General features: G+C 38.5%; 1 protein-coding gene across 4 annotated transcripts in view; it reads right to left on the bottom strand.

The window, feature by feature from the left end:
* LOC121352944 (ubiquitin-conjugating enzyme E2 E1) overlaps positions 1-26,975 on the bottom strand; it is a 45,909-nt gene that overhangs the window by 5,931 nt on the left and 13,003 nt on the right. For all 4 annotated transcript variants that reach the window (XM_041466384.1, XM_041466385.1, XM_041466386.1 and 1 more), the window contains one exon: positions 3,308-3,440. In XM_041466384.1, coding sequence (XP_041322318.1) covers positions 3,308-3,440 — 133 coding nt within the window. The remainder of the gene's footprint in view (positions 1-3,307; positions 3,441-26,975) is intronic.

Raw genomic sequence — 26,975 nt, 5'->3', positions numbered from 1 at the left:
ATAATCATATTTTCCACATTACCACTGATTAACACTAGTGTGGATTTTAATACAGGAGCAGCTTTGGTTCTCAAAGGATGGTTCTTCATTTCAACCTGAAGTGTCCAAGTAGAAAAAGTGTGTTCTATTATAGCACCACCATGCTTTCTCCTATATATCACCTCAACGAGACTGAAGTTGCATGTATTTTACTTCCATGCCTACGTGTGGTTTGTAAACTGACTTGGACTTTGCTAGATAAAAAACTCCATTTGAATGAAACTGCTCCAATACAGTGAATCACCACTAAACTCATCTTTAAAGGCCTCAGTAAGTGGTGTCTATCTGTTTCAATCCGACCCTTCTTTTCATCTGGGTGAGGGTTTAGATGCAAAGATAAAGACAAAGCGATCTCCGTCAGAAGCACTGAGCAGAAAGCAGGGCTGAGCTGGAATGACATGACTGTTTACTTGGTTCTGCATGGGGGAACTTGGCATACAGGGCTTTCTCAGTAGCTCTGGCAGTTACAGTATGGTCCTGCAAGGCATCCTACTTGACCCTCGAAGCAGCATGGTGGGAACACATGTGAGAGCAAGGGCTGCAACTCTGGCTGGGGCATTTGCACCACCTACCCTGCCCGTGGCAGATACTTCTACCCAGATGGAGCTGCTGAAGGGAGAGGCTGCAGAGTGGCTCTCAGGCTGGAGGCAGTGTTGAGACCTTTCTCCCAGGCAGGACAGCCAGCAGGCCTGCCCACAGAAGGTGCTGCTCAGGTGGAAAACCTCCTGCAGCAGCTGGCTGAGCTGTAGGAGGCAGTGAGAAGCACGTGTGGCATCAGGGCTGCTGAGGAGGAGTTAGACAGCTGGTTCCCAACTGCACTGGACACACATCCTGTGGCCAAACAGCCACAAACTTCCATCAGCACACAGGGAAGGAATAGGGGGCAATAATGCAGAAGAATGGAAGCTTGCCATGGCAAGGATCTGCAGGAAGAGACTTCCCCCCAAAGACTGAGGTGTCCCCACAGAACCACTTAGCTGCTCTGAGATTGGAAACACCCATTCTATCAGAAAAGACACTAAAGCCAAATAAGGCAGTCCTGGGAGTGACAAGAAAGGACTCTGGAGCATAGATAGTTTTTTCATCAATTCTCTTGGTCAAAGGGAAAGGGTTCAAAAGGGCTAGTCAAATCTGGCAAACCAACACATGGTTATGGGACTGGTGCCACAGTCAGGGGTTTGGCTACTTAGACCATGGGACTTGCTTTGGGAAACCTGGTCTGCTGGGCACTGATGGGTCCATCTGTCACAGAAGGGGAAGGAGCCTGCATGGATGAACAAGGAACTCCTGACAAACTCAAGCATACAAAGGAACTGAACAGAAAGTGGAAGCAAGGTCAGGCAGCCTAGGAGGAACAGGAAGAGGTGGGCCTGTGAACTCATAAGGTTCAATGAGCCCATGTGCCAAGTCCTTGTACCTGTGTCTGGCAATCACAAGCACTTGTGAGACCCCACCTGAAGCGTGGCATCCAGCTCTGGGGCCTCCAACATGAGAAGGACATGGACCTGCTGGAGTGAGTCCAGAAGAGGGTCATCAAGACAACCAAAAGGCTGAAGCACCTCTCCTATGAAGAGAGGTTGAGAGAGTTGGGCTTTTTCAGCCTGGAGAAGAGAAGGTTCCAGAGAGACTTTAGAGCAGCCTTCCAAAACCTAAAGGGGCCCAGAGGAGAGCTGGAGAGGTATTCTCTACAAGGCCATGGACAAAGAGTCATGGCATTAAAATGAAAAAGGGTTAATTTAGACGAGTTATTAGGAGGAAATCCCTTATTGTGAGAACGGTGAGGCACTAAAACAGGTTGCTCAGAAAAGTTGTGGATGATCCATCCCTGGAAATGTTCAAGGCCATGTTGGATAGAGCTTTCAGCAACATGGTCTAGTGGAGGGTATATCTTCCCACAGCAAGGAGGTTGGAACTAGATGATCTTTAAGGCCGCTTCCAACCCAAAACATTCCAGGATTCTATGATGAGTCTGAACAAGCCTGGGCTGATAAATGCTTCTGCTAGCATAGAAAGCAAAAGTGTAACAAAGCACACATGGAAAAGCAAAAGATCCCTCTTTAAATGCTTACTGGACTCACAACATAATAAATTGCATACAGTTGGCTGGACAACAAATTATTCAGCAAATTAAACAAAAAACAAAACAAAACAAAAAAACAAACAAAACCCCCCCCAAAAAAACCCACAAAAAAACCAAAAAACCCAAAAAAAACCCAAACAAAAACACCCAAAACCAAAACCAACCAAAAAGACTACTCAAAAGTGAATTAAATTCTGACACGAGAACCATCTGAGAATGCCAGAGAATCTCCAAAAAGAGAAGGACAGATGTCAGCAGAAAACCACTAGAGATGTCCCAAGGCAGACCATACTGTTTGTGAATTGGAACCCTATCTTAGAGGGGGAATTTAAGGACCTTCTATCAGAAACCCTGAAGTTATGTGAGCAAAACCAGGCAAACAGTTTCCTTAATTTGGCAAGCTTGTATTAATTTGTCTTGTGCAAGCAATTAGCATTTCTCTGTTGAGATGGCCTGAAGAAATCCTTTCTGCTGCAGACTAGACCAAAGTATGAAAGATGGTGCAGTCATTGGTATTTATTTCATCAATCAAACAACATTTAAGTAGAAAGTTAAACATGCACATAAATGCTTTCAGATACAAGACAAACACCAAGGGTATGCACAAGCACCTCTTGTAACCCAACACTTTTCCTGTGGCCACATATTGGAACCACCGGATAATGTTCACTTGCACTGGTATTTGCCTTAGAGCACTGGAACACAACAACACTGGAATGTAAGAGCTTCACAAATATAACACACCTACAGAAAGTTTGTTACTGAACAAATAGGTGAACAACACAAGTGTCCAACAAAACTCGAAAATTAAATACTACTTTGGTGGCCAAAACATATGTAACTTATGCTTACATATGCTAAGTTGTTTGAGAAATAAGTGTTTGTAGCATTTCTCCTCTTCTCAAGTTTATTTACTTTTCAGTTTCTCAACCCTGTCCCAATGCTTGCACTAAATGCTTAGGACTTCTTATAAACAGAAGCAGGACAAAAGAAGACAAGCTCTAGGACAATTATCAAGAGGACTGAAAAAGCTGTTAACATTAGCTAATAGAAACTCCTGTAATGTCTAAAATTAGCTTAAGTTTGCTCTTAAGAAGAGTGGATTTCAAATGGGCTGTGCTCCATTAACACTGCGTGCTATTCATGTTTGGCACTCATGACTTAAGATGTTAGCTACAGGTCTCTTACCTTTGGAGGCTTGAAGGGATATTCTGGGGTAAATGTGATGTCAAGGAAGAAAACACCTCCCTCATAGACTGAACCTGGAGGTCCTAGAATGGTTGATCTCCATTCATAGATGTTATCACCTTTGGGGCCAGCACTAAGAGATAAAAAACAAAATCATTTAGAAATACTACAACAGCTCAAATAAATATGACTTCTTACATTCTTCAAGTATGATATGGAGGAAATAGTTCAGTGTTACTCTTCATACACCACCTGACATAGAGACGGGGATTAAAAGAAGACAGAATGCTTTCAAACACTCAGAGATCTTACCCGAACTTATCAGTGCTCCAGACTATTTAGCAAAGCTGAGACACTAGAGCTGGGGCATGGTTTCCATTTGCTCTCTCTTGATAGTTACAAGAACAGCATTGCTCAGAACTACTCCTAAACATACTACACTATCAATTCAATACAAGAGCTAAGTTTCAAAGAACAATTTCCTACTGTATTTCAGAAATGGCTCTTCCATTTCAGTCTTAATAAAACTGTACCACATTAAAGACCATACTAAACAATTTAAGGATTTATGTTCATTTTATTAATCTTGTGTGTTCTTTAAAATATATCCTGCATTATTGTTAAACAATGGCACATAGTATAATTGAAGGAAGCCAAATTAATGATGATGCTCTTAAATGTCAAAATTTTCTACACTTTTATCATTTTACTGCACATGATCTTACCTGGTTGATAGCGCTTGCATTGTGGAACTGCGCTTTTTAGGGGGAATTAAAATGACTGTGCCAAATTAAAACAGCAATTTCTCAAATTAGCTCTGCTTATCGGAGATTCTGTCTAACCTGCCAGCAGCTCACTACAAGCAGTACGAACTAAAGGTGTTGCCGAGATCAAATGTCTGCTTGGTAAAATTAGTTTTACTGATATCCTCAGACACTTGTACTCGGTAGTGTGCCATATGTCCCTGAGTATTTCTATAAAGCCGTTAATGGTGTAGGACTCCTTTGCTGGCTCTTCCCTTCTGTACTGCTATGGTAGTATTTTGTTTGTAAGATGCCAGAGCTGGAAAAACATTTGCATAACGGGAGGTGCTGACACAGCTTTTTCCATCATGGATGTACCATGGTTTCAGAAATCTCTTCTCCCCTTGTTCTGAAGGGGATGGATCTTAACGTTCCTAATACATTGAAAACTAGCCTTGCTGTTCTTTCCTCCTTCTTTTAACAAGACTCCTCTAACACAGAAGGTAAAAACCAGGCTCTTTTCCTGTTATAATAATCACAGAGCAGTATTGCTTGAGAGGGAAGGCAATACAATAAATATACACATGACAATGTGCATTTGATTAACATGCAGGAAACCAGAGTAATCACTAAGTGTTAATAACAATGTTACAAACAGAAATACAATTGCAAGAACATAAATTGTCAACAGTGATCAGAGACATTTTTTTTCCCCTGCTCTTCCCAGTACTGGTGAACATCTTCTTGACAGCAGGGGAATTAGGAGAGAGAAAGGGAATTAATTCTGTTATCAAACCTAACATTTTTTTCCAGATTAACCTAATAATAAAATATCACAATATGTTGGTGCTAGATAACTCAACAATGGTGAAGTTATGACTAAAAGCATGCTTCTAGGGAAAGGAAAGCATATAAGAAAGCAGTAGACGGATTCTCTGCAAATGATGCACCAACCACAAGGGAAAGATTTTTCTCTCCAGAACATAAAACCCCACACAGCTCAAGATCAGTACTAAATTACAGTAAAAGCCATTCCATCCTGAACACTCCTGGCATCCCACTCCACCTTAATGACTTGTCCCTGTCCTATGCAGGTCCATATATTTGGGCACTCAGTAGTCTCCAGCTACCACTTGTGCATTCGACTGGAGAAGTGTTGTATTTTGAGGGAAGCTCTGGCTCTGGAAAGACACTAACTTAACTGTGCAAACTTACTGAAAAGGACTCTCTGGGGCACCCTTAGCCACCGCTCCAAGGAATCACCTCTTTATGTACCTATTAAGCAACCTACTGACACAGTGTCATTACTGCAAGTTGCGCCGGCAATCATCCTCCCCTCCTTCCCTCCCTCCCTCCCCTAAAGGTGGAGCTACTGAACGGGAACAGGTACTTGAACTTCGTTAGCACCGATTTACTGTGGGAATTTATATCACCAGAACTGCCAATAGAGAGCACTTCAGCACTCAAGAAATGTGATGTGCGATTAGCACTGAATACAGCCCTCTGAGCCAATGAGAAATATTTCAACATTTTGCATTTCCAGCATCAGCCCAAGGGACTGTCAATAAAAAACTCCCACAGACTTAAAAAAATATATTATCATTAGTAATAGTCTTAGAAACCTCTCGTATCCTATTAGATTTCCAATTAGAGCTATCACTGCACACAAGTAATACACTGCCATATTAAGAGTGCAACATCTTTGTAAGACATCAGTAGGCTTTAACAATGATGTGCTAAGCTTTCATTTTAAGCTTTTCATAATTCAATTAACAGCGTAAAATAGCTGTGCATGTCCAACTTTTACACATTAACATTGATTTCTTATAAAAGAAAGATGGAAAGAGGATGATGCAAGTCAGCTTCAAGTATGATACTGCTTAGATTTAACTTAGGATTAGCAATATCAAACAGCTCATGAAGACCTAGTGCATAATAGAAAAGTGACAATACTTGACCACAGTGTAAGAACAGTGGCATTAACTTTTGGTGGAGATATGGAAACTGTCAAAGGCTAAATATTACATTCTTTGTTTAAAATCCTTGCAATTATCTGCTTCAAAAAGAAATTCACTGATGCATGAACACAGGGCTCACTGGCAGAGCTGTCACCTTGCCTGATATGTGTCACCACTGCTCAAATTAAGTGTCTAGATCTACTAATACAACACTTTAAAGCTGTCCAACATGTGACCACTAGGAAGACAATTTTAACCAATTAAATAGAAATTGTTTCCACTGCAAGATGAGAGCATGTGAGCAACAACTTTCCGTATTAACTCAGCAGCCCACAACCTCTTCACTTCCAAAGAAAGAAATGAATAAAAGACCAGCAATTCAGAGTGAAAAGTGACTCTGAAAGAAAACTGAAAAGATCTCAACCCATTATTATCCTATCAAGCAGCATGTGTTATGCTGCAGTGCAACTGAGATCTCTCTTGGAAAAACAGTGATATATTCAGTGAAGATGGACTGCACTCACTGTAACAACTGATCCTGATTGTTCCCAATGATGCTAGCTTATCCCCCAGATTGATGTTATGACAGAAACACTCCTTGGGAAACCTCCCAAGGAGTAGGAGGAATTGTTTAAGGAATATCTAATTTTCCAAGTCTAGAAGCAGGAAAATGCAAGGCATTACCACCCGGTAAACTCAAGGCAGAGAGAAAGAGTCAGCACAAGTGAGACCAAGCTCAAAGTCCTGCACGGGCCAAGTCCTAACCAGCATTGTGCTGCTTTGGAAAAACCTGATCTTGCTCTGCCTCTCTTTGCTGGCAGGCGCCATATTCTTTCCCAACTTAAAAATCCATCAGGTAAATTAGAAATGCCTGGAGCAGAGGCTGGGGAGCAGAACCATGCCTAGGCAAATTGGCTGCAGATGCCTTGCAGTACTGAGCAACTGTAAACACAGAACTCTGTCTCAGAGATTCAGTGTTCATGGAGAAGACACACACACACAGACACAGACACTTTCACAAATGGGAAAAGCTGAAATGACAGACACTCTGCAAGAACACCCAGCCAGTGGATTTTTTGTATTAAGCCTGTCAGATGTATCCTCCACCACACAACTGCAATACATGATACCACCCTGATATTTTGCACACACAAGCTCAACTTCCTCCTCTGCCCTGGCATGCCGGGCAAATCACCCAAAATATGCCTATGCCACAAGGAAAGGCAGGACTTTTTGGTGTTCACCACATATAGCTAATGTATGAAAATCCCTGGGAACACCGTGATGGTACTTTCCAGGAGAATGACTCAGTAAGAGTCCACTGTTTATGTAAACACGCTAGCTCATTTAGAAACTACCTGGTCCTTTCTAGGAGTCGACCAAATGATTAATGTAAGTGCTCCCTTTAGTGAAAATTCAGACTAGCAAATAGTTTAATTTCTCTTCTTTGAGATACAGAAGACACAATAGCAGATCACTGCAGTGATAAAATAGTTGACGCTACACTAGGTTAGTACCCTGATATACCAAAGCAGCATACATTCCTTTTAAAAGCTAACTAATTTAACAGAGTAGTTTAGAAGTGCCATAGACTGCTATCCGTCAGCGTGATGAGAAGAAGGGTGATTCCCTGGTATGATGAATGAAATAACACTTAATGAAAACCTACAATATATTTCAGGTAAAATTGCAAGTAACAAACCCATGAACTCGTACACCAACTACTCCATATCCCCAGGTGCTAATTTTGAGGCTATTTTGCCCTAAACATGAAGAGTCTGATGCTAGTAGCTAAGCTGTTTTGAAGTTGCACACTTGGGGAAAATAAACATAAATTCTAAAAACACTGCAGACATGACCTTTTCCAAGGGACGTCGCTCAAATCAGAAAGCAAACAACATACTAACGCCACATGGGAATTTCAAGGTGGCAGAGAATCTAATGATCTCCAAAGTAAAACTTCACCATTACAAACTGACAGCAACACCAATTTTTTTTGCTGTTTCTTTGTTTTCTAGTAAGAAACAGTTAATGGCTGAACACGGAAGTGCATCTTAGTTACGGACTTACTAGGCAGCTTCAGGAAACAGCTGACTGTTAGAAGGTCCTTTTTATTTTCCCACCCCCTTTTTATTTTCCCATTTTCTTCTCCAAAGATGTAAGCTCAAAACACATCAGAAGTTTTGGCTGCCAGGAAGCGTATCATTCTCACCTGAAGTTCTGTTGCACCTTGGTTTTTCTGACAAACCCACCCCACTGCTGACCTCAGGGTAAATTCATTTCCTTTTCTCATAGCCCACTGGGTGGGTCCATCCCAAACTTGCTCACTTATATTGTTAAGCTGAATCTGGTGGAGAGATGGGAAAAGCACTCCAGAAATACTGGATCACTGGGGGAGGCAGGTGCCACCTTTACAAAGAAGCAGGACAGCTCATCCATTTTAGCCATTGAAAACAAACACCAAATCCTCCATTCAAAGAAATTTTGCTCTACACATCTTTAAGCAAGCTGCCTTAAAACTGATGTGTGGAAGGACAGAGTGAAAACCCACAGAACAAAATGCAGCTACTCCTTTGGCCCAAACTTCACTTCAAAACCTTCATATTAATGCACAGTTTTAATTTTAGAAATAAATTGTCACCTTCTGCACATGCTTTAGCTACCAAAATCTAGTATTATTATTTTGATTACTATAGCACTGAGACACTCCATTCATAGGCAGGACCCCACTATGCCAAGCCTGCTACAATACAATGCAAAGACCTGTGTACACAATTTACAAAGGTTTTTCAATTATAAAATAAGCATTAAAACATTACACAGTTATTAGGAAGAAATCCAAATAGACAAAACAGAAGCAATTAAAAGGATACCCGGGGCCATCCATTTAATTACTATTTTTTTGGCAAAGTAGTTTAAAAGTGAGATGCTTCTCATTTTTAAGTCAAAGAATGGAAATTAAAGAAAATAAAGGAAAAAAATAATCGCAACACAAGAAAACCACTCCTGGGCAACTGTGGCAAATTAAAGGTAGCATACTGAATTACCACGTGCCTACATGAATCAGTGGCAATTTCTGCCCACTGTCATTACACACAACCAAGCTGCTCCTCTGTGTTAACATAAAAATGATGGATTGATATCAGGTGAAATTCCTGCAGGCTCAATGAGAGATAAAATGAGAGGGAAAACTTTTTCTCTTGCTGTATTTTCCCTCAATGAGAGGGAGAAGACAGCAAGAGAAAAAGTGGCAGCTAGCTTTAGTTAAAACATAAGAACTGAGCAAAGGATGTAGAAAGGTAAGTGAGAAAGGTAATAGATGGAACACAATATTGCTACAGCAATCCAAACAAAGTTTTGAAAATTTGAGAACTTAATTTTCCTTCTAGTTCATATTCAGGGATATGGTTCTCCAGTACAAAGCTGTAAATATTATTATTTTTCTAAGTCATTGAAAGTATTGTGTTTTCTGTCTTCAATTTAAAATGCAGTCACAACATTATTGCACGAGCATAAGTGCCTTACAAATCCCACCACATTTCCAACAGAGTTAGAGATAATATCATTCTTCTCTGCATTTTCACACACAAAATTTCTGTTTTAACGTCTGGGAAAGCTTTTCCCTTAAGTATCAGCCTAATGTAAAATTAGGAAGGTTTGAGCAATTGCACAAAGCTTAAACTGGAGGATAAATGGTGCAGTGAATTCCTTTCTTACTAGGTTAAAAAAGGAACTAAATAGCTAAATAGCTCTGATAATGGAGCTGATAAGGTGTAATGCAGGGATTTACGGGACTTCAAGGAAAACCGATCACGGGGATTTCTTTGTGGGAATAAAAAAAAAAAAAAAAAAAAAAAAAAAAAAAAAAAAAAAATTTTAAATTTTTTAAAAAAAAAATTTAATTTATATAAAAAATACTTGGCAATAAGATCACACAACAACCAAGAGTTACCACAGCCAAGATCTCATTCGTTTTCTATTACAATAGGAACAGAAATGCCATGGTGTACTTGCAAGTTCAGGACTTTTACCTGAAATATTTCAGTCTCTGTAAAAGATTACTGTGAAGTTACTACTAAGCTACCTGGTGAAAAGGCCAACCCTCTTACACAATTCCACTGCAGAGTTTGATTTTTAAACCAGGCTTCAAAGATTTAAAATAAAATCTCAGTTTTGACCTCAGGGAGGTCAGGAAGAGACTTGCAATATTCTCAGGAGTGTGCTGCAGCTCTATTTAGTTTAACAATAATCACTGCAATTTAGGAGCAAGGCCTTATAAAAAGGTTCAAGAGAAATTAATCCATTTAGCACTGGTTCCAAAATTGAAAATAAATCCAGCCTGCTCAGTTCTCAAGGGTTTCAGTTTTTCTTTTCAGTGGCTTCTTTGTAGCCTTCTCTACTGCAAAGTACTGGAAGTTTGTCCCACTACATACATGTAGGAACATTTTCAGTGTCAAACATGACTGCAGAAAGGCTGTTTCCGTAAGTCTGAGGCTTTAGTATGTACAGTACACAAAAACACAAAATGCCAGACTAAGTAATGAATGAAATGATTTTCACTGTATGCAAAACTTTTTCTTTTCTCCTCATATATTTAGTTTGAGGCTGTGAACAAAAATTTCTCCTCATATATTTAGTTTGAGGCTTTGAATAAATTAAAATGTCCCAGCTTGTATGTGACCTTACACATCCCATTAAATAATACTCTGTATAAGAAACAATAAAACAAATTGGGAAAGAGTAACACAGATTCTGACCCACCTAACAATAAGCAATTTCTCATTTAAAATGACAAGAAGATGTGATGGTAGAATCTGAGGTCTGCCAACATAACCTCATGCTATTTTTAAATCAGTTTCCTTCCTGCCATTTGTCTGTTGACTATCAACTGCCAACATGGAGCCAGAAATTATTACACATCATCAGACCTTATTTCCAAATTATTTATGTGTTTGTAACACAGATGTGTAATTTACAGTTGGTAAGCAAAACCAGGCAGTTTCACAAATGCACTATTTCTGCAACTACACCATTTTTAGGGGGCATCTTCATATTCCAACAGATTTTTGGAAATCGGTGTAGAAATTTAACTAGTGAATCTATTTATTTCTGTAACTTTAATGGTTGCAGAAAGCAAGCATACCCTAAACTGGTTGCCTAGAATCAAATTGACAGACCTATAATTAAAGACAAATAAAAGACAATCAATACTACTGATAAATATGAAAGTTCTTGTTTCACTAATCTCGAATGTGGTATATTCCTGAAAAGAAAGCAAATCTACTTCCTCCTGGCACCTACTGGGATATATGTTCTTCATACATGGAAAGGAAACTATTCCCTCTGACAACTAAACAGCTCAATAATATCCCCTTCCCCTCCATAAGCTCTAGAGGTGCTACACTGAGTCACAACAGGGCTTTTTCCTAAATATTGTCCTTTATCCATTAAGGAACATAGAAATCTACCACAATTAACCTGCCATTCCAGAATCAAGCTGGGATCTACATCTGTGTTTCTCTCTATCATGCCCATCTCCTGTGCTGTTCTCACCAGTGTGAAAATATGGAAGGTGATCTCACTAAGCAGATAAAACTCCCCAGTACATCATAAATATTTAGGAGCCCTGTAGTACATCAATTGTAAAAGAAATAAATTTGAACCCACATGACCTGGACACTTCTGTCTCTTCACAAGCTGCTTGTCCTGTCAAGATAAAAAAAAATAGAGAATCCCACCGACTTCATAATTTCATTATGATTCTGTAGATCAAGAAATACATACCCTAAATAAATTAAATTGAAAGGGCAACAGCAGCTACAAACCAGCTTGAAAAAACAGCCCCAGAAAGTTAAAGATGCCATGTAAAAATTGGCAAGATACCTTTGCTATGCTGAAAATTGAAAGCAAACAAGACTCTCGAGCTTCCTCACTCTAATAAGGACAAGGTTCTTGAGGCTTCAGCCAACTGCCTCCTTGAGCTAACTTGCTTACTTCCATGGGGAGGAAAAGGGCTTCTTGAAAGAGAGGAGTCAATACATTTTCAGACAAGAGATACACTACCATCTCTCTTGCACTGAATGGAGGAATTGTGCCTAAAGTCTATACTAGGAACAGATGAAGTAGTATTTTAAGATTACTAGTTTATCTGCAACTTCTAAGTTTTCAAAAGAATATAACCTAAGGGAAAAAAACCTGTTCCTGTACCACATGCACCTAAACTGATTTACCTGTCCCATCATCTACCTACCTACCAAAAAACTCACCCTAAAAAACATGTTACAAATTAGAACAATCCACCAGCCAATCAACAAAGAGTCCCCTTCCCACTAGATTTATAAGTAGAGTCAACATCATTTAACCAGAGAAACAGGCCATCCCATTATCTTGGCTTCACATCTTTATATCGCTTCCCATCAGCATACCAATGCTGTTACTGATAACATTATGTTAAGGAACAAAATACAGTATGTCTTGAAGGACATATCTTAAAGATACATGAAAGATAGAAAGAAAAAAGTCTAATCTCGATGGCTTCCCTTTTTCCTTTGCCTGCATTAAATCTCTTTTCTGTGCCACTCACTAAATAAATCAAGACCGCTGCATTTGAATGAACCCATTTCACTGTGGATGCTAACAGCAAAACTACACAAACCAGCCAATAACAGCTCAAAATGTGATTACTCTTCTCCAAACAACAACAAAATATTCTCAGTTATGCTATACTATCTAGAGATAAATTTTTTCCTGATTTTCACAGTTTTAAACGATCAAAATTACCTGGCAGAAAAGTAAAGTAATTTGAAAACACTGTCTTTGAGTTTTGAAATTCTGGCATGCACAGACTAGAAACAGAAATTAAAGATGAGAGTTTGCTTTAAGTAAAACAAGATTACCTGCACTGTAATACATTGTTTATATACCACTGCAAGTTGTTCCCACTAATAACAAGAGCCAGTCACAATAGCTAGCCAACATTTACTAAGTACGTAAACTTACTGTAGTAGATACAAATATTTGAAAGCTGGAAATATTTAGAGAGAAAAAACTTCAAAAAAAAACCCCAAAACTTATCAAGAGATTTAATAAGAAAAATAGAACTTTGATTTTTTTACAGCAGATTCACATACATAGAGGATAGTCTAAAGAGGTGCTTGCAGTGACTTTCCAAACTTTTGTTTGTTTTTTTTTTTTTTTCAAAGTATTAGGAACATTAAATTTAATCCTCATTAGGAGCCACAAGAAGACTAAGCAGTGCTCTTAAATAATGTATACAGTTTTGTGGCCAACTTGCATGCCTTAACTTGAAGAACACATCTAGTCCTTCACAAATTATCTTTTTTTTCTTCAGAACCCTATTTGGCAATTGATATTAAGCAACTTCCCAGTGCAATGCAAAAAAACTCATAGATAAATTTTGATCTTCCCAATACCTTTACCTAATGACCCTTTTATTTGGAAATGTCCAAATGTCCCAAATGTAAGGAAACATTAATGACAATGAAGCAATGAAGTGACCAGCAATAATCATTTCAACTTAGGCATTATGTCACTTACACCTTTTATGAAAAGCATGTTACATTCACACAAGCCAACACTTGGTGTCTTCTCCTCCCTGATTTCCACCAAAGAGAGATGACCTAGCAACAATTTAATAAGCTGAAAGACAACTCCCATGTGTGACAGTTAAGTTCTGCTGACAGAGAACAACAGCAGGCAGGGAACAGGGAATTGCAAGGGAGCACAAGAAATTCAGGCATCCTTCTCAACATCACTCCTGGTCCCATATGGCTTAGGAATTTGCTTCTTCAGCTGATCACTGGTACCCTTAGTTTAAACTAAGTTTAAACTTTTTGGTGCCAAGAAGAAAAAAAAAATCACACTGAATTCACACTTATATTACCTGAAATCACTCGTGTTAAATAATACTTCATGTATGTTGCCAGAGAGGCTTCTCTAGTCATTAAAAAAGAAAGACATTTTCCTCACAAATTTCTGGTGCAATCCAAGAAATGTACAAAAAAGAGTCTAAAATACATATTTTTTCATTGGACAGTGTTAACACTTGAATTGGTAGTAGCTCTAGCAAGAGGTTTTCCATTGTACAGGCAGAAGGAGGAGAGCACACCTCACAGAAACATGCAAGTGTCTTACAGACAGAAAAGCATACATTTTCTAACCTTTTAACCTCAGCATTGTTGCAAGTTATACTTTGAAGCAAGAGTGACAAGATTAGTTGGATGTTTTGAGAGCTGAGCCTTGCTTTTGTTATGCTATAACCGTTTCCATAAATGCTGAGGAAACTGCAGAACTGACATAGAGATAGATGAGCAGTTTGCACCTAATATTACACTATCAAGTTTCTGAACAGTAACTGAACACATTGCTTCTAATTAGGCACAAATATAAAAACAGCATAATAGCGCACAGTGGTACGGCAAAACACCTGGAAGAACTGCCAGCCTTAATACCCATGCTTGATGCAATTTTCCATACATAACAACATAAGAGAAATAAATCTCTCACTACCTACAAATTGCAGGGTTTTCAGGTATGAAGGTAGGGAAAACCTCTCTAAGCACAAAGAAAAGTGATTTGTTTCCAGTCACCCCAGATTTATTCAATTTGATTTTTCTTACTAAAAGGCATCTCAAGTATTTCTTGTAGTGAAATAAAGATGTTCAAACAGCAATACATTTACAATGTAAATATATTTACACTATATTATGTTGGAAAATTTCTCATCCAGTCTAGATAACCTCACCTGAACTTTCAAGACAAAATAATAAGCAGGTATTTCTTCATTTAAGTTTCTATGTCAAGACCTCAGTTTAGAAAGGCCAGTAAATAAAACGCTTAGAGTACACACAAAAAGCCTCCTCAACAAATTAGTGAGAATAGACAATTTCCAAAGGCAGCTGACATTCCCATCATTAAAAGTAACTATCCTATTTTTTTAAAAAAATATATTGGGTTTTTAATTAAATATCATTACAGGTTATGATGAGCCAACTTTTTTCCAATTAAGGTAGAAAAGCTGAAAATAACTCTCTTCTGCTGAGTTTGTAAGCATCAGAAGAGCAGAACACATCACTCACAAAAAAATCATCTCCATTTCAGTATCATTAACAAACCAGCAAACTAACCAATATTAATATGATTTTTTAATTCAGTCTACACAAAATAAATATACACAAAACTCATGCAACTTTCAAACCATGAGTTAATGATACTACAAACTTGAAACCTGATCAGGTAAAGTCAACCTTAAGTACTGAAGTGAAACACCAAAGTGAGTTCTTGTTTTGTGCTTTAATACTGAATTCATTGAGAGACATACTAATTTGAAAAAAAAATAACAGAAAATACTTTTAGAAATCACTCTTAATAGTGCTTTTTATGTATATACACACACACATATATACATATATATATATGAGTGTGTGTTTCAGACAACACAAACCTTTTTACAATTTGACTTACAAAGATTTTCTTTTCTAAACACATTTTTCCTCCTGTAGAACAATGTTAAAATCAAGTTCAGTTCACACATTAGTATACTAGAGATAGTATTACTCCAAAGAGTTTGATCACAGGTCAAGTGCAAATTTTATCTACTAGCTTATCAAAAGAAATATAGATCCATCAGGCTGGATCTGATCTGAAGTCCACCTAGTTTAACACCTCGTATCTCACTGGCTTCCAGTGTCAAATGGGTCAGAGATGGGCATCAGAAGGTTTCTGACAAGTTTTCTGTTTTCCTCTACCATAACAACACCCTCAGTGGTAACTGCTTGAGCCTCAACACCACGCATCCATGTTTCTCTTCTGAAATCAGTATTACGAATCAGCTGCAGTAATTCTGTCTGATTTTGCCCTCCATAGAAGCCTGAGACTTTTTGAGGCTTGCTTAATTCCTACTTTCAGTAATGTAATACAGCATGGAACCCCTATGCCCCATTTTGTTCTGTAAAAAGTGAACAAATTACATTTCACTATCTTTTATTCTCATTCCATATGTTTTTGTTACTGTCTTAAAAGAAGAAAAAACCTTCCTCTCTATTTTCTCTCGAGGTTAAAAAAAATGAGGAAAAAGGCTCAGGCTCCCCAGGGAAGAGGTCACAGCACCAAGCCTGATAAGAGTTCAAGAAGTGTTTGGACAATACTGTTGGGCACATGGTGTCATCCTTGAGGATGGTGCTTTGAAGGGCCAGGAGCCTGACTTGATGATCGTTGTGGGTCCCTTCCAACTCAACATATTCTATGATTCTGTAAATGCTACATTTGTTGGTTTGGTTTTTCAGGTTTGGGTTTTTTCGGGGTTTTTTGTTTGTTTTTTTTAGGAAACAATCCCTGTGTCTTCACATGAGAAATTCTCCACTTCCTTTTTTAAATAAATTCCATCTCTCCTCTCCAAAATCCGCTTACTCCTCCAATACACTTTTTTAGATAAAGTGGACAGCATTCCACAGAAGCTGATAGATGAGCCATTACTCTGTATGTATTTGAACTAAGCCTTTTTCCCATTCACACGATCCTTTTTTCAAAATGGGAAAACTTATCACCACAGATGATAATGCCTCTAGTGAGCACTAGGCCAGTAAAGAGTAAGTTTCTTTCCCTACTTCAAAGTTTATGGCAAACCACTCATTGTTAAAAGTCTATCCTGTAAGCATACATTTGTCAAGTCTCTTTCTAAAAGTAAGTACTTCTGTATCAGTCTGGGCTAGCTGAAGTCAATGACAAAATTCCATCAAATTCAACAAAACTAATTCATATGCAATGCAGGGCACAGAAGTCTCTTGGGAATCCAGCACAACCCCCCCAACAAAACCAGCAACAACTGCAAAAGCCAGATCACTGCAGAGCACTTGGACTGGGGGTTGCTTTATCACACTTAGACCAGTCAGTAATTATGGCATTCCTAATTCCCACTGTCAGCAAAGAACAGTTTTGAAAGCATCCTTGTTGCACCTGCATCCCATGAAAACACAAAAGACTGTATTTTTTATGGACGAGTAAAGTCTAAAAGTTTGTTATCAATCAATGCTGCTGCTGAGCATCTTCAAAACAAGAAACAAGCTTTGCTTCTGTCATTAAACTGACAGTAGTTTGTAGATAATTACAGAAGAGCAAAACCTTATAAGGAAACCACAGAGCTTTTCAGAGAGCTGGACTCCTCTACAGGATAAATTTTAAGGTTCTTTTATTTAAAACCACATGATTTATTCAAGTTACCTTTCCTACACTCCCAATATGAGAATTTGGAGGCCAGGAATATTTTGACTAAAGTGTAGGTATTTCTAATTTTTGTTTCTATTAGTTTTTGCTCAACAACCTTTTTCTTTTCTCTCTGAATCTACAGATGTGGGTTTGTGTTGGGTTTTTCTGTTATGTGGTTTTGGGGTTTTTTTGGAGGGGTTTGTTGGGTTTTTTAAAAATCTTTAGCATATCAAGATATTTCTCCTCCTTAGCCCCAACATGTAGAAACTGTGTAGTTTAAAGTCCTGCTGAGATTTGCAGACATAAATGTCAACTATAATAGTCTAGCCTTTTAACATATTTCCTTCTTCACTCCTGATATTTTTACACTCTGTGCAATTAATTCTGTAACCTGAAGTGCCACTTATTAAAAAGGCAAGCCATGGTAAAGAGCTTGCTACCATCATCACTTCCTTTACAGAAATATAGTGATTTCACTCTTTACAGCACACTCAAGTTTAATCAACACTCTGGCTTGTGCTCTGTGTAGGTATTAATAATTTATAAGTCTTTGGATTCTATTGCCTCACTTTGTAGGTCATTTCCGTAGGCATTCCCTTGCAACCTGATCAGACATGATGCATAAAATTAATTTCTGGGATGACCTGATATGGAAAGTGATGTGGAAAGGAGCATGAAAAGAGATGAAGCCAATAAGAGAGGAGGATTTCTGGTCCCAAAGAGATACAAGACAGGTGTGCACACGTGTATGTCCAAGGAGGGAAAAACACTCTTTGTGTAAGTCGGGATTGAACAAAGATTTCAATGTAATGCACAGAATTAAAGCAGATTTTAGTCTATAGGCAAGTTTAATTGGAAGAAACAAACAATTGCCCCCCAGACCCAAAAACCCCTCCACCATGCTCTTCTGGTACAATATCTCAAGGTATCTTGCTTAAACCTAAGAGCATGAGTTTAATATTGCTCCCAAATAACCATAATGAATAACACTGAGTTTGAACATTGATGGTAGCCACATGCCTGCCCAAATCTATTTCAAATTCCGTCAGGTTCTTGGCCTCAATAATTTCCTATGACAGTAAGTTCCAGAGACTAATTATATGTGTGAAATACACATATAATACCTTCTTTTTATTGCTCTTCTCTTTGCCATCTTTGATTTCAATAGAACATCTCTCTTGGTTCTTCTGTTATGAGAAAAAGAAAACAGATGTTTCTAATTTATTTTCTCTTACACTAGAATTCAGTGCAGCATGAAGTTAGCAGTTAAATGACTGAAGTATTTCATCCTGATTGTGTTCTTCCAGACAGAGTAAATGTCTGTTCTTCCAGAGTAAACTTACCTACCCACTAAGAGAATCAGAGAAAGATGAGCAAGGATGTAAAGAAATTCAAACCTATGAACTTTAGGCAAAAGGTTTATGATAAAAACGAGAAACCAAATACCAAAAGCATTAAAAATGCTCCCCTACTCAATGTTGCTATGTCTATATTTGGGAAAAAACCAAACCAAACAAACCACTTCAATGAACCACAAACTAACCAAATGAAATAGCGTATGGCTGACGATGCTAGTGAGGGAGAGGGACAATTAAAAAAGCAAAAGAACAGAACTTTATATGTAACATCACCCAAACCTCTGGTATCACACACACTCAGCATGCTATTTTAAATGTCATCGTAGAAGCAATTAGTCAACAGTTGCAGCTTCCTTTGTGAGCATAAGCAAGTTCTCAGGTGCCATCATCATGGTCAGGGATGAACAGCTTAACAAGGGATCGATGCCACCACTTTGCAATGACATTTCTGGGCACTTGCAGGAAGGGTATACATCTGTATTTGTGTGTAACTACCATTATCTGGGTGTAAGCTGCATCAAGCAAAAGCATGACTTCAACCAAAACACTTTATTAACTAGGGATGTCCATGCAGAGGCAATGAATTTGTAAAAGCAAGTGGAAGTAAACTTCAGAGGGAACACACCAGATTGCAGACTGATGACATTGGTGTTAAAATTTCAGTGGAAACCTTGCTTGATTTAGTTATTGCAGGACAGGAAAAGACAATTCAGAGAAATGACAGAGCTTTTATGTTACTTCAGCTATAGGACAGATCCTTAAACACAAAGGTTGCCTGCCCTGAGACCCACTACCAGCCTGCACTGTGTCTTACTATACCCAATTCCAACTTTCCTCATTTCTTTTAATGGAAACAACACTTGAGTTGAGGAAAAATACACACTTCGATGCTTCATTCTGCAGGATGATGGGATCCTTGTTCTTTACACTGGATTCATTAGCATACATGTGAAAAAGCCTTACCTATATTGCCCAGCTCTGAGGACTTGAAAACAAATTTCTAGAGCAGAGAAACTCTTGTTGACAATATATATAATTCGGATCAGATTTTTTTAAAAAGTGTATTTTCAACAGTGAAACAGATAATAAACAAAGTGTTCTATTACAGCTAGGAAGTTCATTGCTCCAAGTCAAAACACTGTAAAGACTGGAAGAAAGCCACTAGTCTGCTATGATTAGCCAAGGGCACAAGAGCACAATTAGTTCTTACTTGATGACAAGACCAGATACAGAAAGGAAACCCAGGTGGGTGATACACAAAATGAGGTGTCCTGATTGAGTGTGACAACATTCAGATTGAATTTTCTAAAAATGCCATATGTCTTTTAACAAACTTGTGTGATAATGGTCCTGTTATATCTAGCTCTGATCATACAGACACTATTTCACATATAAAATTGGAGTACACAAAACCTCTACAACCCCAGAGCTGTACTCACTCCATTCAGTGACGTGATCACATGCACTCCCATAGGGTATTCCATTACAGTGGATCTAGAATTGCATTATCATTTTTGCTACAAAATAATGACATGAATATACATTATGGCAGCACTGATCCACACTCAGCCATGAAAAGAAGTTTGACTTTACCCTTTATACCACTGGTATTAACTGGCAATTCAGCGTTACCCTTGGAGTCTGTTTTGCACACCACTAAGAGACTTTCCTATGTGTGCTTTTTCTCCTGGGTGATACAGTGTTTGCAGTTTTTATGAAAACACATACTCTGTCAACTTCTACAAGTCAAATTAAATGCTGAAGAAAAGGAAACTTGATCTTACAGTGATTCTTTTCCACACAGCTACTTCTGCACATTTAGGAGGGGAAAAATAAAGGAAAAAAAAAGAACCTCTTTACTTTCTCAAAACTTCCACTGCACTGTGAATGGAAAATATGTGTTTGCACACACATACATGCTTTAAATACACTGCTGACAAAAAGCAGATCTGATTCAACACTGTTCCCTAGAGCTGTTGTCCCAGATAGCATCAAACACTTTTAAAATGTGCAAATTACTATGAATTACCTCATAATTTGCAAAATGAAATGGCGGGTAAAAAAATCAAGCTAAAATTTACTTCATATCAAAGTTGAAGTCTGGTAGTAGTTCAGTCTTCTTGAGCAATTCAACTACTGCAAAACACATATTGAGAGACACCATTTAGAGTCTTCCTTACTGTACGGGATTTACTTATAACTGCTGGCAAAATCCAAGTACATGTTCCCCTCCTGAGCATCTTTTAATCTTTATAGTTTCTGTTCCTTTAATCCATGTAGAACAGACCCCCACCAAGTAGGTATGTCTCCCCAGGCCAGGTTACAGAGGGAAGGCAGCTCTGGTTCGATGTCGACTGAGTTCAGGTGTATTTCTGAAAATACTAGAAAGCAAGATCTAAGCTGTGCATGCTCCAATTAAAGCAGAAAAACGGCTTAAACTAAGAAAAAGCCTACCTATTAAAAACTTCTTAGCAGCTGTGACCAGCATGGATGAGAAATGGTGAGAGAGGTTGCCCAGTGGCTGTTGTGCTGGTTTCACACACTTTTCCCACTAGGGCAAAGAATGATTAAGAGACTCACCATCTCAGTGAGTACTCTTACTGGAAACAGCTTTTGTGGAAAGTCAGACCCTTAAATGCACCCATGTCATAATCTTACTCCTATGAGACACAGTGTTCTACTACATACTTAAAGACATACAGAAAAAATTAAAAATATAGGCTAATTTAAGCCCTTGTTTTCTTCACTACTACTTGTAAAGAGAAGCCTGAACACATAAGAGAAATCACTTTTCATAACCCTGTGAGTGTGCTAAGGATGCACATGGGCCTGACTGCCCACAGGCATGCAAGTACTAAAGAAAAGGAGTTAAACAGACCTCCCCTCATCCAGATCAATGTCTTACTGCACATAAATTTATATTCTTCCTTTGTCTTCTGTATGCCCACTAGATCTACAACTCCTGAAGTCTCCTAAAATCAGAGGACTTCAACAGAAAAAGCAATGCAAAGAAAAGCCAAAATCCCCAATCCTCCCACCAAAAACCACCCCAGCACTGCATGTGATTCCTATCTTTTCTTATACTGAGAAACAGAATAATAAATGAGTAAGGAAGCAATGTGAATCTGTGCATAGCATTACCTTTTTTTTTAAACAGTCTACATGTTTGCTTTTCATTAGCTCTCTGTGGTGGCAAAACTATAAATGTAAGAGAGACATAAAGGGAAAAAATAAAGTAGCCAATAGCAAAGATTTCAAATACATTTACACAACCACAGTTTGTTTTACAGCTGCTTTACATAACAATAAAAATGTAATATACCATGGACTTCTGGCAGTGTGTATAGAGAGGCAGCATCAAATGACAATAACAGAGTAAGCACAAATGATCTCTTTGGAACAATTAAGCAATTTTAATAAGACCATTATGTCCAACAAGTAATGGGTCCAAAGAGACAGAAAGGTCAAAAGTGTCAGTTTCTCCGTACTGACCAGAGATCACATTTATAACCCTCTGGAAGAGAGGATACCTTCATAATCATATTATATAACCCTTACTAGAAAATAACCCTGTTTAGCACACTAAACAAAAACAGAGATCTTTCCTTCAGATGCCAAAGGCAAGAATGCTTTCTTCCATTCGGTTGTCTCAGCATAATTAATAAATAAATAAATAAGGGCAAAAAATGCTTACCTTCTGTGCATAACCAGCTGAGAAAATCATTGCCTATATATAAAACAGTGAAGTGCTCACAGAGTTCAGTAAACAGTCTGGCACTTTAAAGAAAAAAATGGGTAAATAATAGATATTGTAAATTAAACGCTTCAGAACTGTTTTAGTGACCTTGAACTCTAGCAATATAAGCAGGGACATGCAAACCCACTTATTTCTAGACACAGTTCATTCACTATCTCCAGCAAGGAATGAAATTTAACACTGGACCCAGTGTATCATTAGGATTTGACACATTATCTTTCAGGAAAGCCAATCTAAGAAATCATTATATTTCCATTACTTTAATACCTAAAAAAATGAGATTCTCCCTCTGAAAAGAAATCATTTGCTAAAACAGCAACTAAGTGACTTTCCAGGTGTGACATTTAATGTGTACATGAGAGGAGTGTTAGTAAAAATACTGAGCAAAGAATCTTTCATTTGCCTGGCATATAGCTGTCTGCTGTGTAAATGCTCATACAGGCTCACCTTCTACACAGTCAAATGCCCTCATAACTCTGAAGTTTAGATGTATCCTCTTGACTAGAAACCTTTCAAGCTAATAAAATACTTTTCCAATGACCAAGGAATAATACACAAAGAAAGAGAACAAATTTCAATTTCTATGTTACCTTGCACTCAGAATTATCCCATTTGCTCATTTAAGTACTTTAAAAACACTTTCCTCTTTCCCTTTCATCAAGCGACTCTGATTCATGACCCAGATACTTTAGCAATTTTAAAAAAAACAGCCAAACTATATACACATTTGTAGTTTAGCTGATCACTGCTACTTCATTTGCAGGAATGGTTATGTCTACTTATTTTTTAATTCCTAATATACATTTTCTTTCTGTCAACAGGACAGCCTTGCCTCTTCAGTTCTCTGTAGGCATGGGCATCAGACTTTGACAGATATAATGGCTTAGTGCTGAAGGATCAGTGCAGCCATCAGGAAAGAGAAGGCACCAGAACATGCGCAGCGCAGAAGGCTAAAGAGGCAGGAGACACTAGTACTGTTCTACAAGGCTGAGATGGCTTGCAGAAAGAGGCCCATCTCCAGGGGCCAGAACAGGTACTCTAGCTCTTTCTTCCAGAACTTACACCACACTGGTGACTTGGAACACACTGGATTATGATGAAGGAAAGGAAAACCTAAAAGAGAAGCCCAGAGATTGCTCGTAGTCTCTGCAAGAGACAGTAAGATTTACTACTGGAAAGGGAGCTGGCAATATACTTTTCTTCTCTCTTGTTCCCTGATTTTAAGAGTTACATCTAATACCACCCGATATTTTCTTTCTTTCCTAGATAGTTCAGCCATCAACTCTAGCTCCATCCCTTTTTTCCTCATTTGTTCTGAATCACTGAAGACAGCTGCAAACAGAACAGACTTCAGCAGGTAAAAGATAGCTCTCCTTTCCAGATCCAAATCTACATCGGCACTCCAACCTTACCTCTCTAAGTCAAGCTGTGAATCGCTAACAAATCTCACCCAGCTGTTCAGCCAGCCACAAAAGTCACGGCACATCCCCACTTACCCACAGCCTTTCACTCTGCTGCTATCACTTACAGCTGGACCCTGCCCCCTTGTTGTATCCCCATGGCAAAGTGTTACCACACAAGCCTCTACTAGCCAATCCCTACTTTTCAATCTTTCCTGACAAAATCCAGTACTAGTTAATAAACACGTCCTGAATGGCTAGTTTTGTGCTACACAGGATGCAGTGAAATGTGCATCTGAACAATCCCAACACTAAATCATTTGTCTGGACTTTACATTTCCTCATAAGTAAGACTCTTCTATGAAATACAAGGCAAAGTCCTTGAAATGCAATGCAGAAAGTAGAGACCGCACAGTCTATGGGGTTAGAAAATTTCCATTTTCTGTGGGAAAAGCAATGTACAAGTCATAGCTAATAGATTACAGAACCTCGTATGTAATATAATATTTATAGCCATTAAGAGTACACACACTGAATACTAAGTACTGAAACTGGAATGTCTCAACACATGTAATAGCTATGCATTTTAACTCCTATTTCCCTAACAAATAGTTACAATCCTCCTAGATATAGAGGTGGAAGGTGAAGTAGGAGCACAAAGACACCAAAGAAAGAGATTAGCTGTTGGACAGCTTCATTATTTCTCTGCCACTCTCCAGGAAGAAAGAAGCCCCCAACACTAATATATCTCAAAATACACTATCCTATCACAAAGTAACAGCTGTGATAACCTTGGTGTGCATAAAACCAGAAAATAATCAAATCACATATTCAAGATAATACAGTAGCTGCTGAATAAAACAACTCACTTACTTACCTCTATCAGATAAGGGGGAAAAAGGCAATTTTGCAACATAAGCAGAATTTTTTTGGGTGACACCTACAAGCCCAAAGACTAAACCTACTTTACTAATAAAGAAGATTTAAACATAGATGGAAATTTACATACCACTTTGCCAACACCAACAAAAATTAAGGAAGTGCTTTACTCTGAAAAATTTACAGTCTAAATTCAGCAACACAAATGCATGAAGGTTAATCCTTCACAAAAGCAAGAAGTGGCTAAGTGACAGGAAACAAGAGCTTGCTTTAAATGGCAAAACATAAAAAGAGAGGCAAGAAGGGCAGAAGTTGAACATTTTCTGTGGCTAAAAGCCATGTCAATTGGAACAAGGAAATAGAAAAGAGCCTGAAGTTAGTGGAGTGGAATGAGGGACAATAGGGTGGGGGAAGGAGGTCATTTTGTAGGTATTCCACACAGAATGTAAAAAAACCATTTGGGGTCATTTAACTCGGCACCTTAATCCTGGCAGTGGTAAGAGCCTACTCCTCAGAACAGGTGACGGCGGACACTCTCTGCAGTCCATTCCCTTTGTACTCCCTCACAACCCACAGCCACTGGATTAGGGGTGCTAAAAGGGTACATGTCTGACTTTTCTCTTTGTATCTGTTTATGGACCTGCTGCCCAAGAATTTGTTCAACCCACCTTTGAACATCTTTATACTATCTGCCTCCACAATCTCCTGCAGAAAAGATTCCATAACCTCACTACCTACTGGGTAGAAGGACTTTAATTGTTCTAAAATGACCTTTTAACAGTTTCAGTGAATATGTGTTTTCAGTATTATGGAATTTACTGAATAACAGCTTTTGCCATAGTCCTCTTCCAGTTGCTACAAAAACAAGGTGTACTCCTTTGGGAGATTCTGAATCACAACAAAATTATTTTACAACTTCCTATCTTCAATACTAGCCTTTTTGATTGGGATTGAGTGAGCCATTTTCTTCTCTCTCCATTTTATGCCCTCTTCCTCCATTTCTCTGCCTGCCTTTCACTCCCTCTGCTTGCTATCACTTTCCCAGTTTTTTTCCCCCCACTCCTTACACCTCACTGATGTGTTTCTAGGAGGACACGGCTAAAGAGTCACAAGTGTCTCAAGTAGCTGTTCAAGGAGGTCTGCAAAGATAGACAGGGGCACCTGCTACATATATACTTCAAAGTATAGTATGTTGTTCCCATTATAAGATCATATAAGCGCATTCACTTTATTACTAAATTAATATTTTATCTCCCAAGTGCGGGTGCAAAACAATCACCACAGAAAAACTATTGTGGCAACTTGTATGCTTTACTGTTTCAAAAATCTACTCATGCCCAAGAAGAGGGTGGCCCATGGATGGTCCCCCACCCATCAAGAGGAAGATGCCTGTGTCTTCTGCTTCTTACAGTGCAAGGAGCAGAAAGTGGAGCTAAATTGCTGGAGCAGAAAAAGCATCAGTCTTGTCTCTACTTATGCCTTTGCTACAACTATTCCAGTAACCAGGGCAAAATCACCTCAGTCACCCTGATGGGCCACCTCTCTCTGCTGTCCCTTATAGTCTCCATTAATGCCTTGTACAATCTTGCTGCCTTTAGTGGTTTTATGTCCTTTTCTGTTCCTCATCTGCAACTCATTCATCTCCCAGTCTTACCAATACCTGCAATGTGATTAATCTCACAAGGGGAGTGAGGAGATGGAAAAATTGGAAAGATACTATTCAAAAGAAAACATTAAGACTTCACTAGAGATTTCAACCCTGGGATGCAGCTGAAAGACAAGCAGCAGGGCAGCCGAAGGCCTGGCACTAGTTACATTCAAAACTTATATCTCCTAGGTCACTCTTGTCACTATTGTACATCTTTCTGCCTGATTTCCTAGGTTACAAGGGTGCTGTTGAAATTCAGTTTAAAGTAGGAAGGAAAGCATCACCACAACTTTAATGCAATGGAGAACTCAGTGAGATTCATGATATTTTGAGACTTAGCATAGCTATTTAAAGCCTTCAGTCTCTTCTCTCTCCCACAGTCACACACAAGTGTAAGGAGACATAAATACTTTTACCAGAATCCAAAGCACTACAAAATACAATGAGAATCTCAAATTAAGAATTACCCCATCAAAAAGAAAGCTAGACAATTCTCATTGATAAATAGCTTATAAGGAAGACAAGGAGGACACTAACTATAAAGGCTTGTATGCATCACCTAATTTACCTCCTTTAAAAAGGTTACTAAGACACACAGAAAACCCTGTGCAAATACAGTATTACAACAATCTGATTGATCAGAAACTTCTGATAAAATGACCTTGATTGATCAGAAACTTCTGATAAAATGACCTTTTGTGG

Source organism: Pyrgilauda ruficollis, unplaced genomic scaffold (assembly GCF_017590135.1).
Source record: "Pyrgilauda ruficollis isolate IOZ18807 unplaced genomic scaffold, ASM1759013v1 scaffold2, whole genome shotgun sequence".
Taxonomy (NCBI): domain Eukaryota; kingdom Metazoa; phylum Chordata; class Aves; order Passeriformes; family Passeridae; genus Pyrgilauda; species Pyrgilauda ruficollis.
The sequence above is the reverse complement of the archived record's forward strand: the minus strand, read 5'-3'. Positions and strand labels throughout refer to the sequence as shown.